At 45.4% G+C, this 23,726-nt stretch overlaps 1 protein-coding gene across 5 annotated transcripts in view; it reads right to left on the bottom strand.

Annotated features, from left to right (window-relative positions):
• LOC146080744 (terminal nucleotidyltransferase 4A-like) overlaps positions 1–23,726 on the bottom strand; it is a 226,005-nt gene that overhangs the window by 18,131 nt on the left and 184,148 nt on the right. For all 5 annotated transcript variants that reach the window (XM_083188358.1, XM_083188357.1, XM_083188361.1 and 2 more), the window contains 3 exons: positions 13,406–13,532; positions 13,022–13,116; positions 5,138–5,256 (listed from right to left, as the gene is read on the bottom strand). In XM_083188358.1, the coding sequence (XP_083044484.1) occupies positions 5,138–5,256; positions 13,022–13,116; positions 13,406–13,532 (341 nt within the window). The remainder of the gene's footprint in view (positions 1–5,137; positions 5,257–13,021; positions 13,117–13,405; positions 13,533–23,726) is intronic.

The raw sequence follows: 23,726 nt of genomic DNA, 5'->3' as shown, positions 1-23,726 counted from the left end.
AGTCAAGGGAAAAAAAGAATTAAAAAAATGATCTCTAAAATGGGCAAAAAATACTCACTGTCAGTATGCACGGAGCGTTTCAGTTCAGCATTTTCTCAATAGTTATCCATACACGCTGGTCAAAAAGCCCAGTGTGTATGGACCTTTAGAATTGGCCAACCCTAGTTTTAAAGTTACACCCTCTTAAAGAATTTGCATGTTACCCCTAGAACACCACCTCTCTAGGCACCCTCAATAGCTCCTACGGCTTCCATTACCACCTTTATGCTGATGAATCTATCTCTCCTCCCCCAACCTATCCCCATCACTCCTGTCCAAGGCCTTCGAATGCCTCACAACCATCTCAGCCTGGATGACCCAACGCTTCCTGAAACTAAACATGGCTAAAACTGAACTTCTAATCTTCCATCCCCCGAACATCCCCTCTTCTCCCACTATCTCCATCAGCATTGGTGAAACAGATCACCTCTACCAACCAAACACACTGCCTCGGTGTCATCATTGACTCCTCCCTCTTTCACCCCAGCAACATCTCGAGCATCAGACCATTCCTCTCCACTGATGCGACCAAAATTCTCATTCATTCTCTTGTCATCTCCCGCCTTGACTACTGCAACATCATCCTCTCCGGGCTACCTCTCGCCCACCTCCCCCCTCTCCGATCCATTCTTAACGCCGCTGCTAGGCTCATCTTCCTCTCTCGCCGCTCTACCTCCACCTCCACCCTCTGTCTATCTGTTCACTGGCTCCCCATTCCTTTCAGAGTTGTCTTTAAACTCCTCACCACCTCCTTCAAGGCTCTCTCCTCCACCGCTCCTTACCTCTCTTCACTGATCTCTATACACACTCCCTCCCGTCCTCTTCGGTCCACCGCCGACCGGCGCCTGACCTCTCACTTAATCACTGCCTCCCACTCCTGTGTCCAGGATTTCTCTCGAGCTGCCCCCCTGCACTGGAACAATCTCCCGCCACCCATCAGGCTTTCTGATTCCCTTACCTCCTTCAAGCGCTCCCTCAAAAACACACTTCTTACAACTAGCATATCCCTCCAAACCTCTTTCACTCCTCCTATCCTGCCTACCCTACCCCTCCATCCATTCCTACTTATCCTATCATTTTTTGTTCATCCACACCTTTTAGTCTGTTAACTCTTATGAGTAGAATCCTCCTTCCTCACCCTGCCTTTTTACCTCACCAGCTCTCCTGACCTGTTCTTCCCTTCCTCTTCAGTCTCCTTGACAGTTGACACCTACTTCAGAATTGATGCGGATTTTAGTTCTACCAGCTATACCACTATTTATGCTGTATTATATCAACACACCCTGTATGTTACCTTGTAATTTGTTTTTAGGTTTGCTCTGTACGGCGCTGCGGACACTTTGTGGCGCCTTCTAAATAAACAAACTAATAATAATAATAATAAAGCGCTTTTCTTCAAATAGGACTCAAAGTGCTGTACCATTGTCTTTACAGCTCAAAATATAAAACAAGCTTAACAGTGGATGTCTTGCTTGAGTAAAGAAGTTTGTCTTTAGTCTATTTTTAAAGGATTCTACAGTGGGGGCTTCTCGCAATGTGCGAGGAAGAGAGTTCCATAGAGTTGGAGCAACAAAGTTGAAAGCTCGACCCCCAGATGAATTCAGGGAAATTCTGGGTACTGTTAGTAGTCCTTCAGTGGATCGTAGTAATCGAGTAGGACAGTAAAGAATCAGAAGCTGCTGCAGGTACCTTGGGCTCTGGTCATGTAGGGCCTTGAAAGTAAGTAAGCCAATCTTGAAAATGATTCGCCTTTTTACAGGTAGCCAGTGAAGGGCATAGAGAATGGGAGTTATGTGGCTGGAGCGGGGCTGGTTAGTTAATAGTCTGGCGGCTGCATTTTGTACCAGTTGCAAGCGGTACAATTCTTTTGCTGGAAGACCCAGGTAGAGAGCATTGCAGTAGTCTAGTCATGATGATACAAATGCATGTATGACTTTAGGCAGGTCTTCTGAAGGAATTAAGGGCTTGATTTTGGCTATGTTTCTAAGATGAAAGAATAAGGATTTGATTGTGGCTGACACCTGATGTTTAAGTGTCAGGCCATTATCCAGGACAACACAGAGATTCCGCATATAATCAGAGTTTTATAGTGCTGTGCCCCCCAGCTTAAGACCTGTCAGTTGGCTATGCTGCTGTCTTGTCCTGTGATTGATCATCAGGACTTCTGTTTTATCTGGGTTCAGTCTCAGCCAACTGGCACTCATCCATTCCTGGAGCTCAGCTAGGCAGCCATTTAAGGTGGTTATTGTGTTATTGGTGCCTGGAGCAAAGGACAGGTACAGTTGGGTATCATCTGCATAGCAGTGGTAGACCAGGCCATGGCGCCTGATTATGTCACCAAGTGGAAGCATGTATACTGCAAAAAGCATGGGAGATAGTATAGAACCCTGTGGGACACCACAAGACAACGGCACTGGTGGTGAAGAGTATACTCCGGATGAAACTCTGACCTGCTAGCGAGAAATGATTTCAACCAGCTAATCTATCTAACACACACACACACACACACACACACACACACACACACACACACTAGGTTGAGTTCACCTATAGTCAGTCAATATTCAAAGAAAAACACAGTGAGACCACTGCTTCCTTGTACCTATACATTATATTAATAGTGATCTAATTTTGATGCAATTAGTAGAGGCAGGCTAATTTCTGGAATGTTAGGTTATTCGCACTCATTTTTTCCTTCCTAATATGTTAGGCAAAACACAGTCCATTATCTAATTCCATCTTTGTTAAACTGGATAGGCATGGGGGAGTCCAGGTATTTATAAAGAAAAAAAACATTCTAAACTGAGAACACATTCCTTTGATTGTATATGGCTTAAAACAATATCCACAGTAGAAGTGAAAAATATTAAAACCACACATTAAAAACAAAAAGTAATGGAATTTGCAGATCAACTTAACAAAAATAAGCATACTATTTCTTACATAATCATTTATTTTTCTAGGGTACTCATTATAAATGTGTATCATAAAACTTAACCCTTTAGGTGGTATGGCGGGAGATTTTCCGGGCTCAGCTGCAGGTAGGTTTGTCCTGCCCCCAGCAAAACCCACCATTCAAGGGGTTAGTAACTTAAAGATATCGGCCTAAGACTATCTTTGTCCTTTCTTTTGAGAACACTCCAACATATGACAATTGGAGATGTAGAAATATGCACACACAAATACTCCAAATTTTTTTTTGTGTAGTTTCACGGCGCCAGTACGCTGCGGGCTCGGTGGCTCACCACGCTATTTCAAATCAACTCCATGCCAACATGGATAGTGGGGGTATGAACTATCCATGTTGGCATGGAGTTAAGTTACTTTTTTGACATATTTCGTGGCGAGCTTAGAACCCGGAAGTAGCCATTCTGGCTCCGTGAAACTACACGAAGTATATATAGATATATATATCTATATATATATATATCTATATATATCTATCCCCTCCACTGCTGCCCTGTGAGGGGCAACGTAAAGATAGCACCGCAAGCAAAATATTTATCCCGTGTCACCCGTCGTGTTCCATATCTGTACCGATTTCACAGTCTACCTATCTGGCTGTTGCAATCACCAAGTGGCGCCTCTGAATGGCTGCTTGGGTGCTGTACAGATAAGTAAATATAGATTGAGAAAGTATTACCAGCCCCAGGCATCGCTCGCCCCGTGGCAACGGAGCAGCCTCCCCTGCCAGTCCCCCTCGCCGCCCCCCAGTCTCCCTGAAGCGGAAACAGGCAGGGACCCGCTGCGCCGCTGTCGAGAGACTGGGACGCGTGTGTGTGAGACGAACGTGCGTCCCAGTTCAGTGTAGCCCCTGTCCGCCGGCGCTCGGAGGATGACAGGGGCTATATCTGTATGTTGGACATGTCCGTGTCCCCCATCAGGATACATCTAGTGCATATCTGTACTGTTTTTACTGTCTTCCTATCTGGCTGGTGCAATCACCAAGTGGTGCCACTGAATGGCTGCCTGGGTGTTGTACAGCTCAGCAAATATGTCCCCCATATCAGTGTCCCTCATCAGGATACATCTAATGCATGGGTGGCCAAACCGGTCCTCAAGACCTACCAACAGTCCATGCTTTTCAGGCAACCTGTGCATCTATACTAGGAATGAATGGAGCATGTTTGAAAATGTGACTGTTTGTAATGACTGCAGCTGTGCACCAGCTAGGTTATTTGGAAATCGTGGACCGTTAGTAGATCTCGAGGACCGGTTTGGCCACCCCTGGTCTAATGTATATCTGTACGTGTGATATATCTGTACTGTCACCGTTCCCACCCAGGCTTTGCACAGCAATCCAAACCAAATTCCTAGTATACGCAAGGCCAATAAAGCAGATTCTGATAATCCTGTGCTGGCAAATAAAAAAGTATGAATGAAAAATTACATCCAAATTATTCAGGCACCAATTTAAACAATGTATGACAAAAATAGTTTATGAACTGGAGATTTCTAGAAAAGTAACATCAGTCCTAGATCAGAAAAACACCTCTTAATTGTACTACTGGAAGCAATAGTAAAAATGTACCATTCAGTTAGGCGTGTTCATATGCTGGTAAGCTTGTATGTATTAAGCACACATGCAACAAAAAGGTATATTGCTACTAAAAATTATTGCGAAATAGGGTTATCCTGGAGACCATAATATTAGAGAACATATAGATTGATAGGCCAATGAGCTACACAGATCAAAAAAAAAAAAGCATCCAGTTACGATAAAGTGGTTTCAACTAGTGCACTGGCTGGGCCGACACATAAATAATCGTTGCATCTGTAATTATATGTATTTTAGACCATGGTATCTAAATAGAGCAGAAATGTGGTATTTTGTAACATTAAAAGTGAAGACAGAATCACAGAGAACCATTACTAGTCATAATACAGTATATTACAAATCTCCGAATACCCTCAACATGCCACTCATCTATGTTCTCTAATATGGACTCTTAAACATACCCATGATAAGAAGTGCAGATTGGGGAATCTATTGTTCAAACTGTATAATGCAAGCATCAGCAAAACTTTTATCAAACCAAAATAAGTGACTGTCTTAGCCACAAGGACACACACACAAACCCCTTACAATATAACTTACTGAGAGCTTAGAGGAACTTGTCTCAATAGACTGATTCTGTTGACAGTGAGGAGAAGAGCCAGGATGTTGGTTGTAGGAGCTTTTGTCAGTCGATACAGTTCGTGCCTTCTTCCCATTATCTGTTCAAATTGCAAGGGAGTTAATATTAGAAAAAGGATTTTTGGAAGCATGTGTTCAGGAAACATTATGAAGCCTGAAGTAGGTCTTCAATCATTTTAGGATTCTCAATTACATCATTAAAAAAAAAGCCATTGATCACTTGTTGACACCTCCTAAAGTCTCCATAAGCACTGCTACACAACTTAATGTTAAAGAACAGAAGGTGTAATTGTCGGCAATATCGCTTTACAGCAGTGTAACGTGCCCATGACTGTGGTTGGAATCCTGATAGAAACCCACACAATTATATATACATTCCATACAGGTTGGGATCAATTTGGTCTACAGCATGATCGTCGACATTCTCCCAATTTATCAGGACCAGACATTTTCAATGGCCTGAATAAGGATCATATATGTAGTGGTCAGGCCATTGAAAATATTGATATAATTGTTAAATACAAAAGCGGGGTATGAGCAAGGCCATTTATTGCAAGCTAAGAAAAACTCATTGAGGATTTTGAGAGAAAGCCCTCTACAGAGTCTGCTACAAAGTTTAGGATAGAAATAGCTATAAATGTCCTTTGGTACATTTTAATGTGATTTAGAACATGGGCGCTTTAAATTCCTTAATTGCCTGACCTGTAAGTACCTGATAACCAGTAATAGTTTCTCCCATCCATCTAGTGGCAGACACTTTCAAGTTTGGCATCATGTGACCCGCATCATCAAGTTTATGGTCTATTTAATTTTGCGTCCACGTGGGACGTTGGACGCAAAAGGCTACGTTGGAAAAACAGGCCATACTTTGTGATAAAGGATGGCTGTAAATCGGTCCTCTATTTGATTGGCAATCAATGGTGTATGTACAGTAGCGATCAGCCTGTTCTGTTTAACCCCTTCCCGACATTTGACGTACATTTAAGTCATGGTCGGGATGTACTTCCCGACACATGGCATAAATGTACGTCATGCCTTTGAATTGTCACCGCGTCTACAGACGCGGTGACAGAGGGACGATGTCTGCTGTCCCTGACAGCAGACATCCTCCCTCATTGCCCAGGGGGGGCAGCGATGCCCCCCGTCATGGGCGATCGCTGCGATTGGCTGTTCAAACGTGAACAGCCAAAAGCAGCGTTAAACTGTGTGATGTGTAAAATTTAGACTCTGCTGCCCCCTAGTGTCCAAAAAAATTAAAGGAGGTTGAAATAATGATGTAATAATAAAGTTTAGATATGGTTTATGTTAGTTATTAACTATTTTGAGTGGTATGATTATTTGTCTCACAAGCAGAAAATTTTACATTTTGCAAATAGCAAAATGTTCCATTTTTTTTACGACATTTTGGTATTTTTCACAAAAAAAAAAAACTGTATCGACCAAAATTTACCACTAATTTAAAGTACAATGTGTCACGGGAAAACAATCTCAAAATCACTGGGATAAGTAAAAGCAAAAAAAAGTTATCCCCACTTAAGTGATACCTGTCAGATTTGAAAAAAAAGGCCTCTGTCAGGAAGGCAAAAACAGGCTGTGTCGGGAAGGGGTTAATAACTTAAACATAAGATCGTTTGTTGTGGATGCAAGCTGTGTATTAGCATACCGACACACATTTATACCTTTAAGAATGTACAATTGAATATACAGTACTACTGTATTGTGGTTTAGCGCACAAAACAGATGTAAATCAGCAAAGATATTACAGGCAATAGATAGTTACAATAAGGTATGAATATTTATAGCAAACAGATTCTTATAGTAAGCTAGATAGGGTGGAGGCCATGGTAATAGGGGTAAAAAAGTTGGAAATTTTTTATGTTGTGGGACTCTTATATACCAACCCTTCCATTGAACACCAGGAAAATGATACATGACAGCCTGCAATCTACTACATGGTACCTTAGTCGAATGGCTGCACAGGACCCCCCAATCCCTATCCAGTGATCACATGCGACTTAAATTGTTTTATTTGATTCTCTGAAAAATGGACTAAGACTTAAATGAATGTACACAAACCAATGCCGTTATTGATTGAACTGTATTTATACACATCTGAATGTTAAGAATGTGACAACTAATACGATATTTATACTACGTGATGTGCACGAAATGTCTCAATAAAAAAGTTTTGGTAAAGTATAGTAAGCTAGATAGAGTTACAGCATACATATATCCTAACAGCCTAGAGTTATATCATATGGATGATGATAATCAGGCACTTACATGTTAGCCGGGTGCCCAGCTATGCTGACAACTTAGCCAAAGCTACGTTGTCAGCGTAGCGTAGCCGGGCGCCCGGCTAACATAAGTACCTGGCTACGTTTTCAGCCTTGACATTGCCGGGCGGCCGGCTAAGCAGCGGGCGGGCAGGTGGTGAGGCAGCGGGTGGGAGGGCGGGCGGTGACGTGGGAGGGTGAGCGGTCGGTGGTGACGCAAGCGGGAGGGTGGGCGGACGTCGGTGACGCAAGCGGGAGGGTGGACGTCGGTGACACGATGCGGGAGGACGTCGGTGACGCAATGCGGCCGATAGGGGAGCATCACATGTTTTCCCGGCTCCCCCAGCGGCACTAGCCAGCCACCTTTGCCATCGATGGTCCCCCCAGCCACCTTTGCCATCAATGGCAAAAGTGCAACTGACCATCGATGGTGTATAAGTATGCAATGGATGACCATCGATGTTTTTACACATCGATGGTGGGAAACCATCTGGTTCTCCCCCATCAATGTCAAAACAATTCGACATTGGCCATAAACCATCAATGTTTTGTAAACATTGATGGTCGATGGCCATCCTTAAGCGATGGGACTGTCATGGCGGACCCACGGAGAGCATTTCCCCACTATCCACGTGGGTGTGGAGTTAATTTTATAAAGTGTGTCAAGCGCAGCGTGCCCTGCGACGGGACGCGAATACATCCGCGAGGGGATACGCGCCCCCCTCACCACACTTTATAAAATTAGTGGAGGTATGACGTGGATAGTGGGGATATGAAACATTATGCATTAACGTAGCTCCAAATACGTAACTTACGTAGTTTACGTAACTAGCATAGTGGTGTATTGGTATTCTCAATACACCACTGCGCAAACTACGTAACGGGCGCCCAACTAACCTAAGTACCGATAATCACAATCAACATACATACTGTATGCGGGCACCACCTGGATTATTTATTTATGAACAGTTTCTTATATAGCAAACATATTCCGCAGCGCTTTACAAGTTAAAGATAACTTTAAAGAATATTTGAACATTCACATCAGTCTCTGCCCTAGTGGAGCTTACAGTCTATATTCCCTACCACATGTACACGCAAACAAGACATTCTAGGGTCAGGGCTGGCCGCTCAGCAGCTCCTGCAAAGCAGGGAGGCACCATGGTGAAAAGGCGCACTCTCCCTGCTCTGCTGCTAAAGCTGCCAGCCCGGCCCCTCGCCTTCACTTTCTGCCTGCATGCCGCCCGCAGCGCTGGTCTGACAGCGCCGGGCGGCAGTATGGAGAGTAGATGACAGATCATGGATGCTGCTCCCTGCGCCGGGTGCACCCCGCTGTGTGCGCACACAAACCCTCCGAGTCCAACTCCTACAAAGTCCGCCTCCTCCTCCTGCCTCCTATGTATAACAGCAAAGACAAGTGCGGTCACGTGACGTGACTCACGGCGGTGCCTGGCTGTTTCCCCCCCTGCACCAGTCTCCTAGTACAGCCTGCGCAGTGCGACGCGCTCGCTCAGATATTATTCAATTTGTATTTTATTTATAATAAATGCTACTACTCTCTGACTTTGCTAGTTAGCTACTGGCTGCCGCAGCCTGTCAAATATTATGACAGGCAGCCAGCGGCAACAGCAGCTCCCCTCACTCACCGACACAATACCTGATGTCATCATGTCCGCCTCCTACCCATTGCTCCCCAGGCTGTCAATCAAATGAGCAGCACTGCAGAGCCTTCTGGGTCTATGTGTGGAGTGGCCAGTGTCAGCCATCTACACTTCGCCCCCTCTATCTCCTCCTTCTCTCCCCTCCTGTCCCCCTCAGTCACGGGAGGGGTGTAATGGCGTCCTGGTCCTGCCTACGCAGATAGAAGAGGGGGGACTGGTCTGCACAAGATTTAAACAGTGAGTCTTTTATAATACATGTTATAACATTTTTAATAATTGCATATTTTTTTAATATTAATTTAGACGGATAAATGATGTACTTAAATCATACTTGTCTACCTGAAAATGCTCTGCTCCTGGACTTTTCCTGGTAATGTATGATTGCCATCACCTGTGGTGACACCTTTCTTATCGATTACCAGGCTCCCCACAGGTGACGGCAATCCTACATTACGAGGGAAGCCCAGGAACAGAGCATTTTCTCCCTCATGGAGAGGGTCAGGTAGGCAAGTATGACTTTAATAATGGGCTGGGTTATCATTATGGGGGTTATTCTAGTCCATTTGTTCCTCTGTGCATTCGCACGGAGGACCGTTGGTGCGTGCCTGCGCAGGCGCATATCTGCACATGATGGCGTGCAGGGGGCGGAGATTACCATATGGGAACTCCCAGCATTCCATGGGCGTTCCGATGAGAATGCTGAGCGTTCTCATGGTATTGAGGCGGTGGCACGGGAGCAGGGGACTGGCAGCTGACATCACCGGATGTCAGCTGGCCGCCCATTTCCTGCCAGCGTGCATGCATATGTAAGTGACTAAAAGTCACTTTTATATGTGTGTACCTTCCGCATCTTTCGATGGTTGCTGACAGGATAAACATGTGTGTCCTTAAAGGCTTATTGGCCTTAAACTAAAGGCTTAAACTTAAAGGCTTATTGTGGCAAACTTACAATTAGCGTGCAAGCAGGTGTATTCATACATGCACCAGAGATCCTTCATAGGATCGCATGTTGCATACGCTCGCACAAACGGGCGGCAGCTTGTTGCAATGGCAATGTGAAATTGCACAAAATGTATGGTTTGCAGGAGGGCGCGGACACCCTAGCACCGGCCCTGTCTAGGGTTAATTTTTGTTGGAAGCCAATTAACCTACCTGTATATTTTTGGACTGTGGGAGGAAACCGGAGTATCTAGAGTAAACCCACAGAAGCACAGAGAAAATATACAAAGTCCACACAGTTAGAGCCATGGTGGGAATCGAACCCATGACTTCAGTGCTGTGAGGCAGTAATGCTAACCATTACACCATCCGTGCTGCCCCATCCAGAGTCCATGGATCCAGAATTATTCATAGGGCAGTATTCAATGAGAAAAATTCGCTGTGATTTCTGGAGAGTTTGTGCTTTTCACGCGGTGGAGAGAGGTTTTTTTTCTCCAAAGGCGAGCCACCCTATTCAATGTGAAATATTCTCCGTCTTTCTAAGCGATTCTCGCCGTCTCTCTCCGTGTAGAAATTCTCCATCTTTTGATGGAGAGCAGGAATGTGAACTTTTAAACTAAAAGGGTGTTTTTTTTAATTTTGGTGTAAAAAAATCAGGTTTTTTTTTCTGTGAAGGGCCATGTTATTTTTATTCATGTGCCTATAGCACATGAATATATATTTAATTTAAAAAAAAAATATTTTTTTACATTTTTTTTTTACACAGTGCAGCCAGCAGGGGGCCGGAGCGCTCGAGCCGCTCATTAGATATTCATATATTCACTGCACCCGATGCACGTTCGGGTACAGTGAATACTGGGTCCCCCGCTGGCTATAGGGGGGGCAGCCTGTGCTGCCTGGGTCCAGGGGAGCCCTGCTCCCCTCCCCATATCCCCTGCAGCAGCCAAGAGAGACTTTAATCTCTCTTGGCTGCTACGTCCCCCGGCTCCCTGACAGCTCCCTGCCGCGGACGCTCGTCTGCTGCAGGGGTTAAGACTCGCCGCGAGTGGCGGCGAGTCTTTAACACGTTGAATAGGGGGAGCAGGAGTGGCAGCGAGCCCTCCGGAACACGGAGAGTGCACGGCGAGCAAAAAAAAATGCTCGCCGTGCACGGAGAATATTTTCATTGAATACTGCCCATAGTCAGACATCATGTACTTTAAAAGTGTTACATGGTGGTTACTAGGTAACTGCCTCCGGGCAATGAGATGTCACATGTGGAACTGCTCTTTATGTGCAGCCGAATGGAGTAAATTTGCTAACACTAAGAGCAGTGGCTTAACTATAGCACCGCAGCGCCCGCCACCGCAGGGGGGGGGGGGGGGCGCTGTGCATATGGGGGCGCCGGTGCTATAGTTACACCTCCCCCCAATCCCCCGCAGGCTTACCTATTTCGCTGGTCCCGGCGGCTCAGTTCTTCTGCTGAGGTCTGCTTTATGGGGCGGCCATTTTGTGGTGGTCCTCAGCAGAACGGAGCCGCCGGGACCAGTACGAAAGGTAAGGCTGCGAGGGATTGGGGGGGTTTGCATGGGCTGCGGGGGGGCACCCAAAATGTAGCTACGCCGCTGCCTAAGAGGTAACCATGGAGGTCACCAGAAGGATTTTGGATCCATTCTCAACTTAGATATATTGGTAAGTGCTGTTATCATGTAGCCTTACAGTACACAATTATATGGCCCAGATTGGGTGCGGTTATTATGCAGTGTAGGACTTCTGGTATCAGAGAAGCCTTGACGAGGCCCGGAAGCTTAACATATCTTTTGCAAAATATATGTAACGAAGATCTCTGAATTACCTTCTATTATGTTGGTTTTTCAAATCTTATTACTAATGCCTTATTGCTGTGCTGGGGCTTAAATCCCCCTCCCTTGCAGCACCTGAGGGGTATTACTAGTTTGATTGAGTAGCTTTCAAATTGTTATAAAGTCACGAGTGCCAACCATGCATGTAATAATATTTAGAGACCCAGCACTCTCCTCTCAGTATAAACAAGCGTGGGTGCCCTGCATAATAGGAAAAACAGATAGTCGTAATAGCGCCACTATCGTTTAGCAAGCAAAACAGATGACCCGGAGGCTTAAAGTTTCACTCAACTATCTTACATGCCATCAATCTAGATCATACTTGCAGACTTCGAAAAACTCCTCTCTGGGAGAAGCCCGGAGAGGAGTGAAAGGGGGGGCGGGGTGAGGCTACGTTTTTGGGGCAGGGCGAGGTGACATCACCAAGCCTTGCCCCCATGACTGGCAAGCTGCATCAATTTGCAGGTCCGTAGACAGGGGGAGGGGCTAGAAACCTGGATTGACGTCATTTTAGCCCCGCCCCTCCCCGCGTACCCGCAGGACTTTATTACCACAGGGAAGGGGGGAGCTGGGGCTCCTGTGAAAATGCGAGAGACTTGCCCACCTTCCCGGGGGGGGGAGGGCGACCAGATTTGCGGGACCCTCCCTGCCATTCCGTGTGATCTAGATGGAAACAGATGACCTTAAATTCTCAACTTTTACAGCTGCAGTAAGAAAGAATGAGGAGTGGGGGCAAAAAACAAACAAAATAATACTGGCTTCCCTGCAGGTAGTGTAAAAGGAGAATCTGCAAGGCAATTAAAAATGGGGAGTTCATTTTTCACCAACACCTCATAGGTCCTTGGGCTTTGCAAAAGATGCTACCACCTATACTGTATTTGCACTCCATGGTTTCTGTGCCTGCATCCCCTTCCAAGGGGTAATGAGGACCATAGGTAGTAGTACCTACCCACCACCAGTAAGCAGATTGTAGTTGGGCCTGTACAGGAAGCTTTAGAGTCCTGCTGACTTTATTTCTATGACAGTAGAGGGTGCAAGTTATTGGGTGTCATACATGCTTTTTAAACTTAACAGTTTTAAAATACAACTGAAAATTATATTGCAACACTATGTCCTCCAAATACTTACCACAAAGGTGAGAGGAAATTTTGTTCCAATTCATTCTAATCCATGCCCTATAATCAATCACCTCTTGAGTTATTTTGATTATTCTGCCTAGGGTACTAGAAGATCCAAAAAAAAAAAAAATTTGATTTAACATACATAAATGTAAATTCACAACATGGGCTAAATATTTTAGACACCCCCCCCCCCCCCCCCCCCAAAAAAAAAAAAACAACAAACAAACAAAACCAAGCATTAAAAACAAAAAACAACCCTTTAAATAATTAATCCAGGACCATTTATGTTCAAGTGGTGTTCCGCACTACTGAGGTTTACCAAGTAAACAAGTAACAGGACTGGAAATCAGCATAAGGTTCTATAATATAAGAAGTAGATCTATTTAGGTACCTTTCAGTTTCTCTGTTAGGAAAAGATCTTGCTAGTGGTGAAACAGAATGACTTAGCACCAGGTAAGCATAATCAAATGCCTGCTGTACCTGAATGGCTCCATATGAACTGCGTCCAACATCATTTTCTGTTGAATATAAAAATAATTTAATATACTCAAATATGTAGTTCACATTACAAAAGATCTCACTTGAGTATTAAAAGCTGCAAAAGAGACTTCAGCTTGCATGCAGAGAGCAGCGCAATTCTGCTGCTCTGCTCCAAGAGTCTCACGGCAACCGGGGACTGGAAATGGCACCCGCACACCTTCACATACCCGCAGTCCAGATGGACAAGTTTCTGGCAACCGGAACAATGCTGAAGCTGCAGAATGCAGACTCCTTTCCTCTCTCCCCTGCCTCCAAGAAAGCAGCTGCATCCCAGGGAGACTGATATACCCCAGGTACGCTATGACCCTGATTCACCAGCCACATAAGGTGACACCGTGGAAGCCATAAAATGTACATCCCCCCTGCTCTCCAGCACTATAACTGAAATTACACAGCAGCTGCAGCACCTTCAGACCAGAGTCTCTGACTCTGAAAACAGAATAGGGGCTCTGAATCATGACATGCACATGGTTCAATTTGATTTTATTAAGCTACAGAAAGAACTACCAGTTGTAGAAAAAACTGGACGATATAAAAATATCAAAGGGACGGCATTATCGTAGTTTGTCACAGTCTCTTTGCCCCAACTTCTGGGAATCCAGGAAGAATACAAGGACTTGGTTACAGAACAAGTTCACCTTATGGGTGCCCCTACCAGACCTACCACCACCAAGGGTTGTTCTCTTCAGATGTATAAACTATTAACAGAGTGACGTTATGGAAGGCATCACGTAAAGCTCAGAATATTATGTGGGGAGAAAAAGGATAAGGATTTTCCAAGAATTCGCTGTCTAACTCTCCAGAGCACGTAACGCCTTTTCCCTTATTTATACAAGGCTGGCCTCCAAAAAAGTAAGTTCTCTCTTATCTACCCCGCCCGCCCTCAGATCCTTACCATTACGACTACACCACTCCAGATAACGCACCTTCGGGAACAACATTTCATTTCTTCTGCCGACATAATCGACCCTACCTCTTAAAATCATTTATTCCTTTCTCCAAGTTCAACCATTTTTTCTACTGTAGATTATCTTCACCTTCCCACTCTTACAGTTAGAGAACATATCTTTCTGATATCATCCCCCAAAATGGAACTCCGCTTATCCCTGAGTGCCGCTATAGTGAGTAGCCACTATATCTCTCTAGGTATTATATTGACTTGTTCCTATTAATATCACATTTGGTCTTTCTCCCTGGAGGTCTGGCATACAAGTCCGCCTGTTGCCTCCCCATCATCATAAATGTTCAGATCTAGTGGCTATATTTCTGTATAAGGGTACTGGTTCACCTGCTATGCTCCATTTGCTCCATTTTGTGGATCCATATAGGAATATTTTTTTTATATTTTTCTTTACGCGGTATGTCACTTAGTCAAATATTCTATTTATACACTCACACACTGTCAAGCCTACTACCTGTACCTGTTTATAGGTCTCCCCTATCCGGCTTATAGGCAATCCTCCCTCCCCGCTGCATTGTCCTGTTTTTTTCAGGCCAGGCTGGGTGGGTTCTATTGTACGCCGTTTCCGGTTTCGGGACATCCAATTCATCACTATAGACGCTCATGACTATTCTGAAAATGTGAGACTCCTTCAATGTAGGTTGTCTTCACCTCCCCGCCAAATGTTGCAAGGTATTAAATGCCCACAAGTAACCTTTAGACCAGGCATTTCCAACCACGGTCCTCAAGGCACACCAACAGTGCAGGTTTTAGTAATATCTAGGCTTGGGAATGCCTGCTTTAGACATTGTTTGCTTACAAGAAATTAATTTACTCCCCCAGAAATTTTTAAACTTCACAATGTATAAAAGTATACTTGTTGCAACCATCCATTTTAACAGTAAAGGCAGAGGTACTGGCATACAAATCCCGCCCCATCAAATTACTCTCCTCTCACTCAGATTTGGCTTCCGATGTTCCCGATATATGCTTTTTTAGGGCTTGCGAGCCCGATGCGCACTCCTGTGTGAGTGCATATCGGCAACCAGATAGAGAGTGCAGGCAACACTATATAGTGCAGATTTGCACTATATAGTGTAAATTGTGCCCCTCTAACATGCCGTGAGATGCGAGTCCCGATGCTATCTGATCGCGTCGGGACTTGCATCTCACGGCATATCCTGCCATGTGTACACACCTTCAGACTCCGATGGCAGATTTGTGATTGAACATAAAACATAAGTTTGTTACCTATATTCAAAGTAAACATGTACGCACCTAACTATTATAAAGCCTTTCATAACACCTTAATCTCTTACTTCGACATGCAGCATCCTCTATTTTATGTGGAGACTTTAATGAGATCGCTCATCACACTCTAGATAGATCTTCCACCAACCCAAACCCTAGACATCTCCACAAAATATGTATCCCTTTCTTATTACATTCCCTCCAGGTAAATGTCTGGGGAGCTCTTCACCCCACTGATTGTGAAAAAGTCTCGGCCGCTTATCAAACCTTGTCCCGCATAGTTTACATTTTTGTCTGCTTCTCTATTGCCCCATGTCCAGGAAGCAGATATGAATCACAGCATGGTCTGAGAGTAAGATTGGATTTATATCACACTGCAGACTATCACAAGAAATCTTCCAATAAAAAACATGTCAATCCTCCTCCTTTCGCAAACACCTCAATGATTCTTGGGATGACTTCCATACCCACAATAAAGAATTTAGAACTACCATCCCTCGATTATATTGGATGACAGCTAAGTCAGTTTTAAGAGGCGCTATTATAAAGTAAAAACATTCCCATTCCTATATCACACTCAAACAAAAGTTAAGACACTTAGGCAGCATTTATTCAACACCCATCTCACTCAAATAAATCTGGACTACCTCCAAGCCAAATCCCTCTTTCAGAATACTTTACAGGCTATGACTGCTAAACTACAGTTTATTTCCAATTTCTGTTATCACAGGTTTGGCAACAAAACTAGAAAGCTATTGACTAACATTTTAAATTCCTCTCACCACCCCATGTTGATAAACCCTCTCTCTCCCTACTTCTAAGGCTCACAGGTAATGACAGACTTCTATTTTTTTTATTTACTCGACCTCTCCTACCCATGCAGCTGTTACACTCCTACTCTAATTTGCTGACCCAACATTCGCTTCAAGAATTATGGTCTAATTTGACTTTCCCTCAGGCCCCGGATTTCATTCTGGATTCTCTCACCGCACATCTCTAAATCTGTGTACACATGGGGGTGATAGGGGCTGAAATCGCTGGAAATATGGTCGCAGGCAACCATATTGCCAGTGATGGGAGTGTGCCCCGGCGATAAATCGCCGGGTGCGCGCTCCCGTTTTCAGCCCCATTCTAATCGCTGGTCGCAGGAGCTTGTTCCTGCGACCAGCTGATTACCTCTGCGGCACCACCGGCAGAGGTCCCCTTTCATCTCTGGTCGCTGATGAAAAGGAGAAACTGAGCAATATTTTGCTCAGCCATATATTGCTAGCAATATATGGCTGAGCAATATATCTCCCCCGTGTGTAAGGGGCTTTACTGAGATAAGAGCCATCAAAGCCTTAAAACCTGCAAAAGCCACTGGTACTGATGGATGCTCTAGAGATTTCTACCTTAATGTTTCCTGATAGAACAGCAGCGATTCAGTCCCAGTGTTTAACCATATTCTTATCAATAACACCCTACCTCCTCACTTCAACTCAGCCATAATTAAAGTACTCCCTAAACCTGGGAGAGATTTATCTTTTATTTATCTTTTACTGCCACATCTCCCTCCTAAACAAGGATTACAAAACTTCTGACCAAAATCTTAGCTGATCAACTTAGGTCTGGTCCTGTTGGATTATATAGGGAAGGATAGTGCTGTTTTATCACACTCAGTTCAAAACGTATTAAGGGTACTAATGGCATCTCAAGCCCAGTAGTCAAATAATTGTTCTGAGTCCACAAACCTAATTCTAACAAATCGAGGCAAAAAAAAAAAAAACTTTCCATTTGACTCTCACATAGATTTATAACCTTCTACAACTCTTCATCCTCCCCGATTGCTTGTAATGGATTTCTCTCACCCCCAATCCACATACAGTACAGAGATGGATGAGGCCGTGATGCCCTCTCCCCACTATTGTTCGCTATAAAAAAGTAGTATGCTGACTAGACCATGTAGCAGCCCTACATAGCTGCAAAGCGGAGAAACCCAGAGTAGCTGCCCAGGATGCCCCCACAGCTCTCATTGAATGAGCCTTCAACAAAGATGGTGTTGGCAAATGTGCTGCCCCGTAAGGTAAGCCTGCTTGATTGTTTTGAGCTGGGTGGCCTTTTTTCATAAAGCACAAAAAGACAAGCTGTCTTGCGAACAGGAGCGGTTCTCTGGACATACACCCCAAGCAAAATCGAACTACATGTAATCATTCAGGGATCTCTGGATGAGCCCCACTGGCCGGAACCACAAATGGGTTGGTTCAGATGGAAATGCGGATTAGTTCTCAACTCCGCCCTAGCCTCATGAAAGAGGAGGTATTGACTATAAAGTGCTCAGACACACGCCTCACCAAGGCCAGAGCCAGCAATATCACCATCTTCAGGTTAACCTGACGCTTCCAACGGTTCAAAACAGGATGACTATAGGAATTTCAAGACTACAGTACATCCAAATTCCATAGTGCCGTGGGCGGCGCAAAAGGAGGCTGTATCCTTAGAACCCCTTGGAGGAGCATCTGGACTTCAGGCAAGACTGCCAACTTCAGGAAGAATATTGAGAGGGCCGAGATCTGGACCTTTAACGATCCTAGACGTAGGCCTAAGTCTAAACCAGCCTGCAAAAATTGAAGGAAGTGGTCCAATTTGAAATTTGCTGGTGGGAATTTCTTCTCCTCACACCAACCTACATATTTTCTCCAAATATGATGGCAGTGAGATGACATCACCAGTTTCCTATCCTGGGTAATGGTGGAGATCACTGAGGCACATAGACCCTTGTGCTCAACCTCCAGGCCGTCACACAAAGCCGCCCTAATTCCCTGTAGACACATTTGCCTTGTACAAGTAGGTCCTTCATGAGAGTAAGACTCCAAGGATCTTCCACTAGCATGGCCTGAAGATCTGTGTACCACGCCGTTCGAGGCAAGTCTAGTGCCACTAGAATTGCCTCCGCTCTTTGGCTTTGCACTTTGTTTAGTACCTTTGCCAGCAATGGAATTGGAGAAAAGATGTAAAGCAGATCGTACAACCAGGTTTTTAGGGCATCCACAACTTCCACATGAGGGTCCCTGGTTCTTGAGCAATATCTGGCGACCTTCTTGTTGCGTGTGGACACCATGAGATCTATTTGTGGGCTTCCCACAGATCCACCATGCTTGTAAACACCTGGTGGTTCAAAATCCCCGGTCGTGGGGACTGAGAAAAGTTCAACTCCCAGATGCCTACTCCCAGGATAAAGCTGGGCAAAAATTGACGTCACATGCTTCTCTGCCCACAAAAGAATCTTGGTCACTTCTCTTGGGCCCTGCTCTTGGTACCTCCCCGATGATTGATGTAGGCCACATTTGTCGCATTGTCCGACTGGATCTGAACATCTGAGGAATAGTACACCACTCTCAACTCCAAATTGATATGCAGTTTCGATTACCAGAGGGTGTCAATTGCCTTGGAGGTTTTCACCCTGCGTCATTGCTCCCAACCCATGAGACTGACATCCGTTGTGAGCAGAAACCAGTCCTGGATAAAAAACCTTCAGCCCGCCAACAGGTTTGGACCTTGAAGCCACCACTGTGGAGACAGTGGCCACTTACTCAGGATGTCCAATTGGTAGACCCTGAAGTGGAACCTCCTATATTGGATTGAATCGAAGGAGGCCACCATTTCGCTCTGTAATCGAATGCACTGGTGTACTGAAACTTGTACAGTCGCCATTAATTCTACCACCCAGAGTTGGATAGCCAATATCTTGGACTCCAGTGAAGAACACACTGTGTCCAGAATCATCCCCAAAAGCAGGAGACGTCATGTTGGTGTCAAGGAGGATTTTGGTAGGTACTATGAAACCACGATTGGATTCTGAACCTGTCTGGTAATGTCGATTGCGTGCAGCAAGGTCTCTTCCAACCGAGCCTTTATTGGCAGGTCGTCCAAGTATGGGATGAGGTTTATCCCTTTTTGTTCTGAGTAAGAATATAATTTCTGCCATCACCTTCATAAAGATGTGGGAGGCAGTCGACAGGCCAAAGGGTAAGGCCTGGAACTGGAAATGTTTGTCTCAAGGCAAACCACATGAATGCCTGGTGTGGGGGCCAAATTGGGATGTGAAGGTAGGCATCCTTCACGCCCAGGGAAGCAAGGAATTCTTCTTCCAGACTTGCTATTATGGCCCGCAAGGAATCCATCCTGAATTTGAAAACCTTTAAGTACGGATTCAGGATGAGGATGGGTCGTACAGAACTGTCCGGCTTTGGTACCACAAACAGGTTGGAGCAATAACCCCGCCCCTGTTCCAGTATGTGGACAGGTATAATTTATACCCGAGACTGAACCAGCTTAAGGATGGTCTGCTTCAAGATCACCTGGTCCTCTGCAGATGCTGTAAGTCTCGACCGGAAATATCTGTGAGGGGGCAGCCTGTCTAATTCCAGCTTGTAACCGTGTAAAATAATATCCCTGACCCAGGAATCTAGGAAATGAGGCATCCCACATGTGGCTGAAGCACGATAGCCGAGCTCCCACCACAAGATTTTCTGTGGCAGGGGAGGACAGTCATGTGGAGGGCTTTGCTGCAGCCACACAGGAGCTGCGGTCCTGAGATGCACTGGTCAAGGCCTTCCTGAACTTACCGTGATTGCCTCTGTTTCTGGTGGAACCACCTCTGGCTTTGGGGTGGAAGTTGGTAGCCCGAATGGACTGATGGACAGAGAAGGTATATCTGACCGGTGCAGACACGGTTGTGGGAAATGTGATTTTCGCATAAGTAGTCCAACTCACTCCTAATATTTCTCCTATAAATGGGAGATTCCACACTGAGTTTTGAGTCAGCATCTGCTACCCACTTGCGCAACCAAAGGGCCCTGTGACCCAACACAGCCATGGCAGAATTGCGCACAGTAATGGCACCGAATTCCTGTTGTGCTTCGCAAAGCACCTTTGCCGTGTATTGTACTGTATGTGGCGCAATTTTTCCGCCACCTGAGCCACGGACACTCCCCCTACCAGTGCTTCCTGAATCTGAGATGCCCAGGTATGAATGAACTTTGCCATCCAGCAACTGGCTAGTACTGGGCGTTGACGCCCCACTTGATAAAGGGATTTTTGTAAGAACTTACCGTTCGAATCCCTTTCTCTGATATGGTCCTGGTGACACAGCTCAACACTGGGATGTAGGAGGGTCCGAAGGAGCCAGGCACCTATCCTAAAGTTTTCAGAGGGTAGGCTCCTCCCCTACTGCATCCCGAACTCTTCAGTTCAATCTTTCAAAGCCACTGGAATACATTAACTCAGTACAAACGCCTGCACATATTATATGCACATTTTTTAAAACAATAACTGTTTCTTTAACTAATTAAACATGAACATCATGAACACTGGCATACTTACTGAGCGTAAGGGAGGGATCGCTGTGTCACCAGGACCATATCAGAGAAAGGGATTCGAATGGTAAGTTCTTACAAAAATCCCTTTTTCTCTTTCAATGGTCCTGGTGACACAGCTCAACACTGGGACGTTCCAGAGCCGGTCCTTTGGGTGGGTACACTCAGGTCTGCAGCTCTCAGCACTGCTCGCCCGAATGATGCGTCCTCCGACGCGAACTCATGGAATCTATAGAATTTGGCAAAGGTATGAACAGATGACCAAGTGGCAGCCCTGCAAACCTGCTCAGCTGTTGCCCCATGTCGAACCGCCCAAGAGGTGGCAACTGACCTGGCGGTATGCGCATTTATTCTGGCTGGCACAGGCCTACCCACTTTAGTGTATGCAAAAGCTATCACAGATCGCAACCACCTAGCAATGGTCTGCTTAGATGCAGGCCAACCAATTTTGTGTATGTCATACAACACTAACAAAGTGTCAGTTTTTCTGACACTCTTAACTCTGTCCACATAAATGCGTAAAGCACGCACAACATCCAAATTCCTCAATTTGTCCCTCTTTCTAGAACCCTCTGGGGGTTGAAACACAGGTAGAATTATCTCCTGATTTAGATGGAAGGCAGAGACAACTTTTGCCAAAAACTGAGGCACTGTCCGAAGAACTGCCCTATCATCATGAAAAATCAAGAAGGGAGATTTGCATGACAATGCTCCCAACTCTGAGACCCTTTTAGCCGATGCCACTGCCAACAAGAATACCAGTTTCCATGTGAGAAACTTAAGGTCCGCTGACCTCAAAGGCTCAAAAGGTGCCTTCTGAAGGCATTCCAACACCAGCGACAAATCCCAAGGCGCTACTGGTTTGAATTTCCGGTAAAATAGCTATCCTTTTCTGGAAATAGATGGACAAGGCCGAGATCTGCACCTTTAATGATTGAAGGCTTAGTCCCGATGAGAAACCATCCTGTAAAAATGCCATAATTTTTGTTAACTTAAAACGAGATGTTTTCTTTAAGAGTCTCGCCAACATTGGGACTGGCGGAAAAACATAAAGGAGGTTCCCCTCCCAGGGGATAGTCATGGCATCCACTGCCTCCGCTAGTGGATCCCTCGTTCTGGCATAAAACCTGGGCACCTGATGGTTGAACCTGGATGCCATCAGGTCCACATCTGGGGTTCCCCACTTCAACGTGATCTGATGAAACACTTGAGAGTTTAAACTCCATTCCCCTTCCTTGAGCTCCTCCCTGCTCAGGAAGTCGGCCTCTATATTCTCCACTCCTGGTATGAATATAGCTGATACTGCTGGAACATTCTCTTCCACCCACAGGAAGATTCTGGACACCTCCCACATGGCCAGTTTGCTGCGTGTACCTCCCTGGTGATTCAGATACGCCACAGCTGTGGCATTGTTGGGTCCCTCGTCCTGGAACAAAATTTTGGAACCCGACCGTTGTTCCTGGATGCCATTAGATCCACTTCTGGGAGCCCAACAACTCACAATCTCCTGGAATACCTCCAGATGTAATGACCATTCCCCCTCCAGCAGGTCTTCTCTGCTGAGGAAATCTGCCTCGACATTCCAGATCCCCAGAATGAAGACCACAGACAGAATAGGAATGTTGATCTCTGCCCACCTGAAAATTTGCTAGACTTCCTGCATCGCCATCCTGCTGCGAGTCCCGCCCTGATGATTCAGGTAAGGCACTGCCGTGGCATTGTCTGACTGCACTCTGACCGGAATGCCCTTCAGAAAATCCCGCCTGTTGGAGGGTTTTTCACACTGCTCGAAGTTCCAATAAATTTATTGGTAGTCTGGATTCCTGTCTGGACCACAGGCCCTGCAACTGAAGGTGAAGGGCAACTGCCCCCCAACCCCTGAGACTGGTGTCGGTCGTTATGACCACCCAGTCTCACGAGCGGAGTGACTGCCCCAGCTGCAACATCTCTATGTCCGTCCACCATAGTAGATTACTTCTCTCTCATGAGACAAGGAAGTCCTTATCTTGTTTCATGGTTTTCGCATTCCCTGACCAACAGGAAAGGATGTGCCATTGAAAGGTTCTAGAAAGAAACCTTGCAAACTGCAGTGTCTCGAAAGTCGCCACCATTTTGCCGAGGAGCTTCACCCCTTGTCAAACTGTAGGTCTTGAAGCCTTCAGTAACAGTAATACCAGCTGACGAATGTCCCTTGCTTTGGACTCTGGTAGGAATACCCTGTGTAAATGGGTGTCTAGTATTAGTCCCAGAAACAGCAAATCTGTGAAAGAAGTAAATGGGACTTGGGCAGATTGAGTACCCAACCCATGTCCTGCAAGAACTGTGTTGCCACTGATCGGTGTTCCTGTAACTTGTTCTCTGACTGCTTTGAATAGCAGATTGTCCAAATAGGGGATAATCACTATTCCCTTAAGTCTGAGTGACGCTGCCATGACAGCCATCACCTTCGTGAATACCCTTGGTGCTGTCGCCAGACCAAAGGGTAGGGCCTGGAACTGCAAAAAAAGCTCCCCTAAAGTGAAGTAAGGACTGATGTTCTTTGCATTTGCGTATATGGAGATATGCATCCCAAATGTCTATGGATGCCAAAAATTCCCCAGGCTCTATGCTGCCAAGCACTGAGCGTA

Source organism: Crinia signifera, chromosome 5 (assembly GCF_055691185.1).
Source record: "Crinia signifera chromosome 5, ASM5569118v1, whole genome shotgun sequence".
Taxonomy (NCBI): domain Eukaryota; kingdom Metazoa; phylum Chordata; class Amphibia; order Anura; family Myobatrachidae; genus Crinia; species Crinia signifera.
Note: the sequence above shows the minus strand (reverse complement) of the source record. Positions and strands in the feature narration are given on the sequence as shown.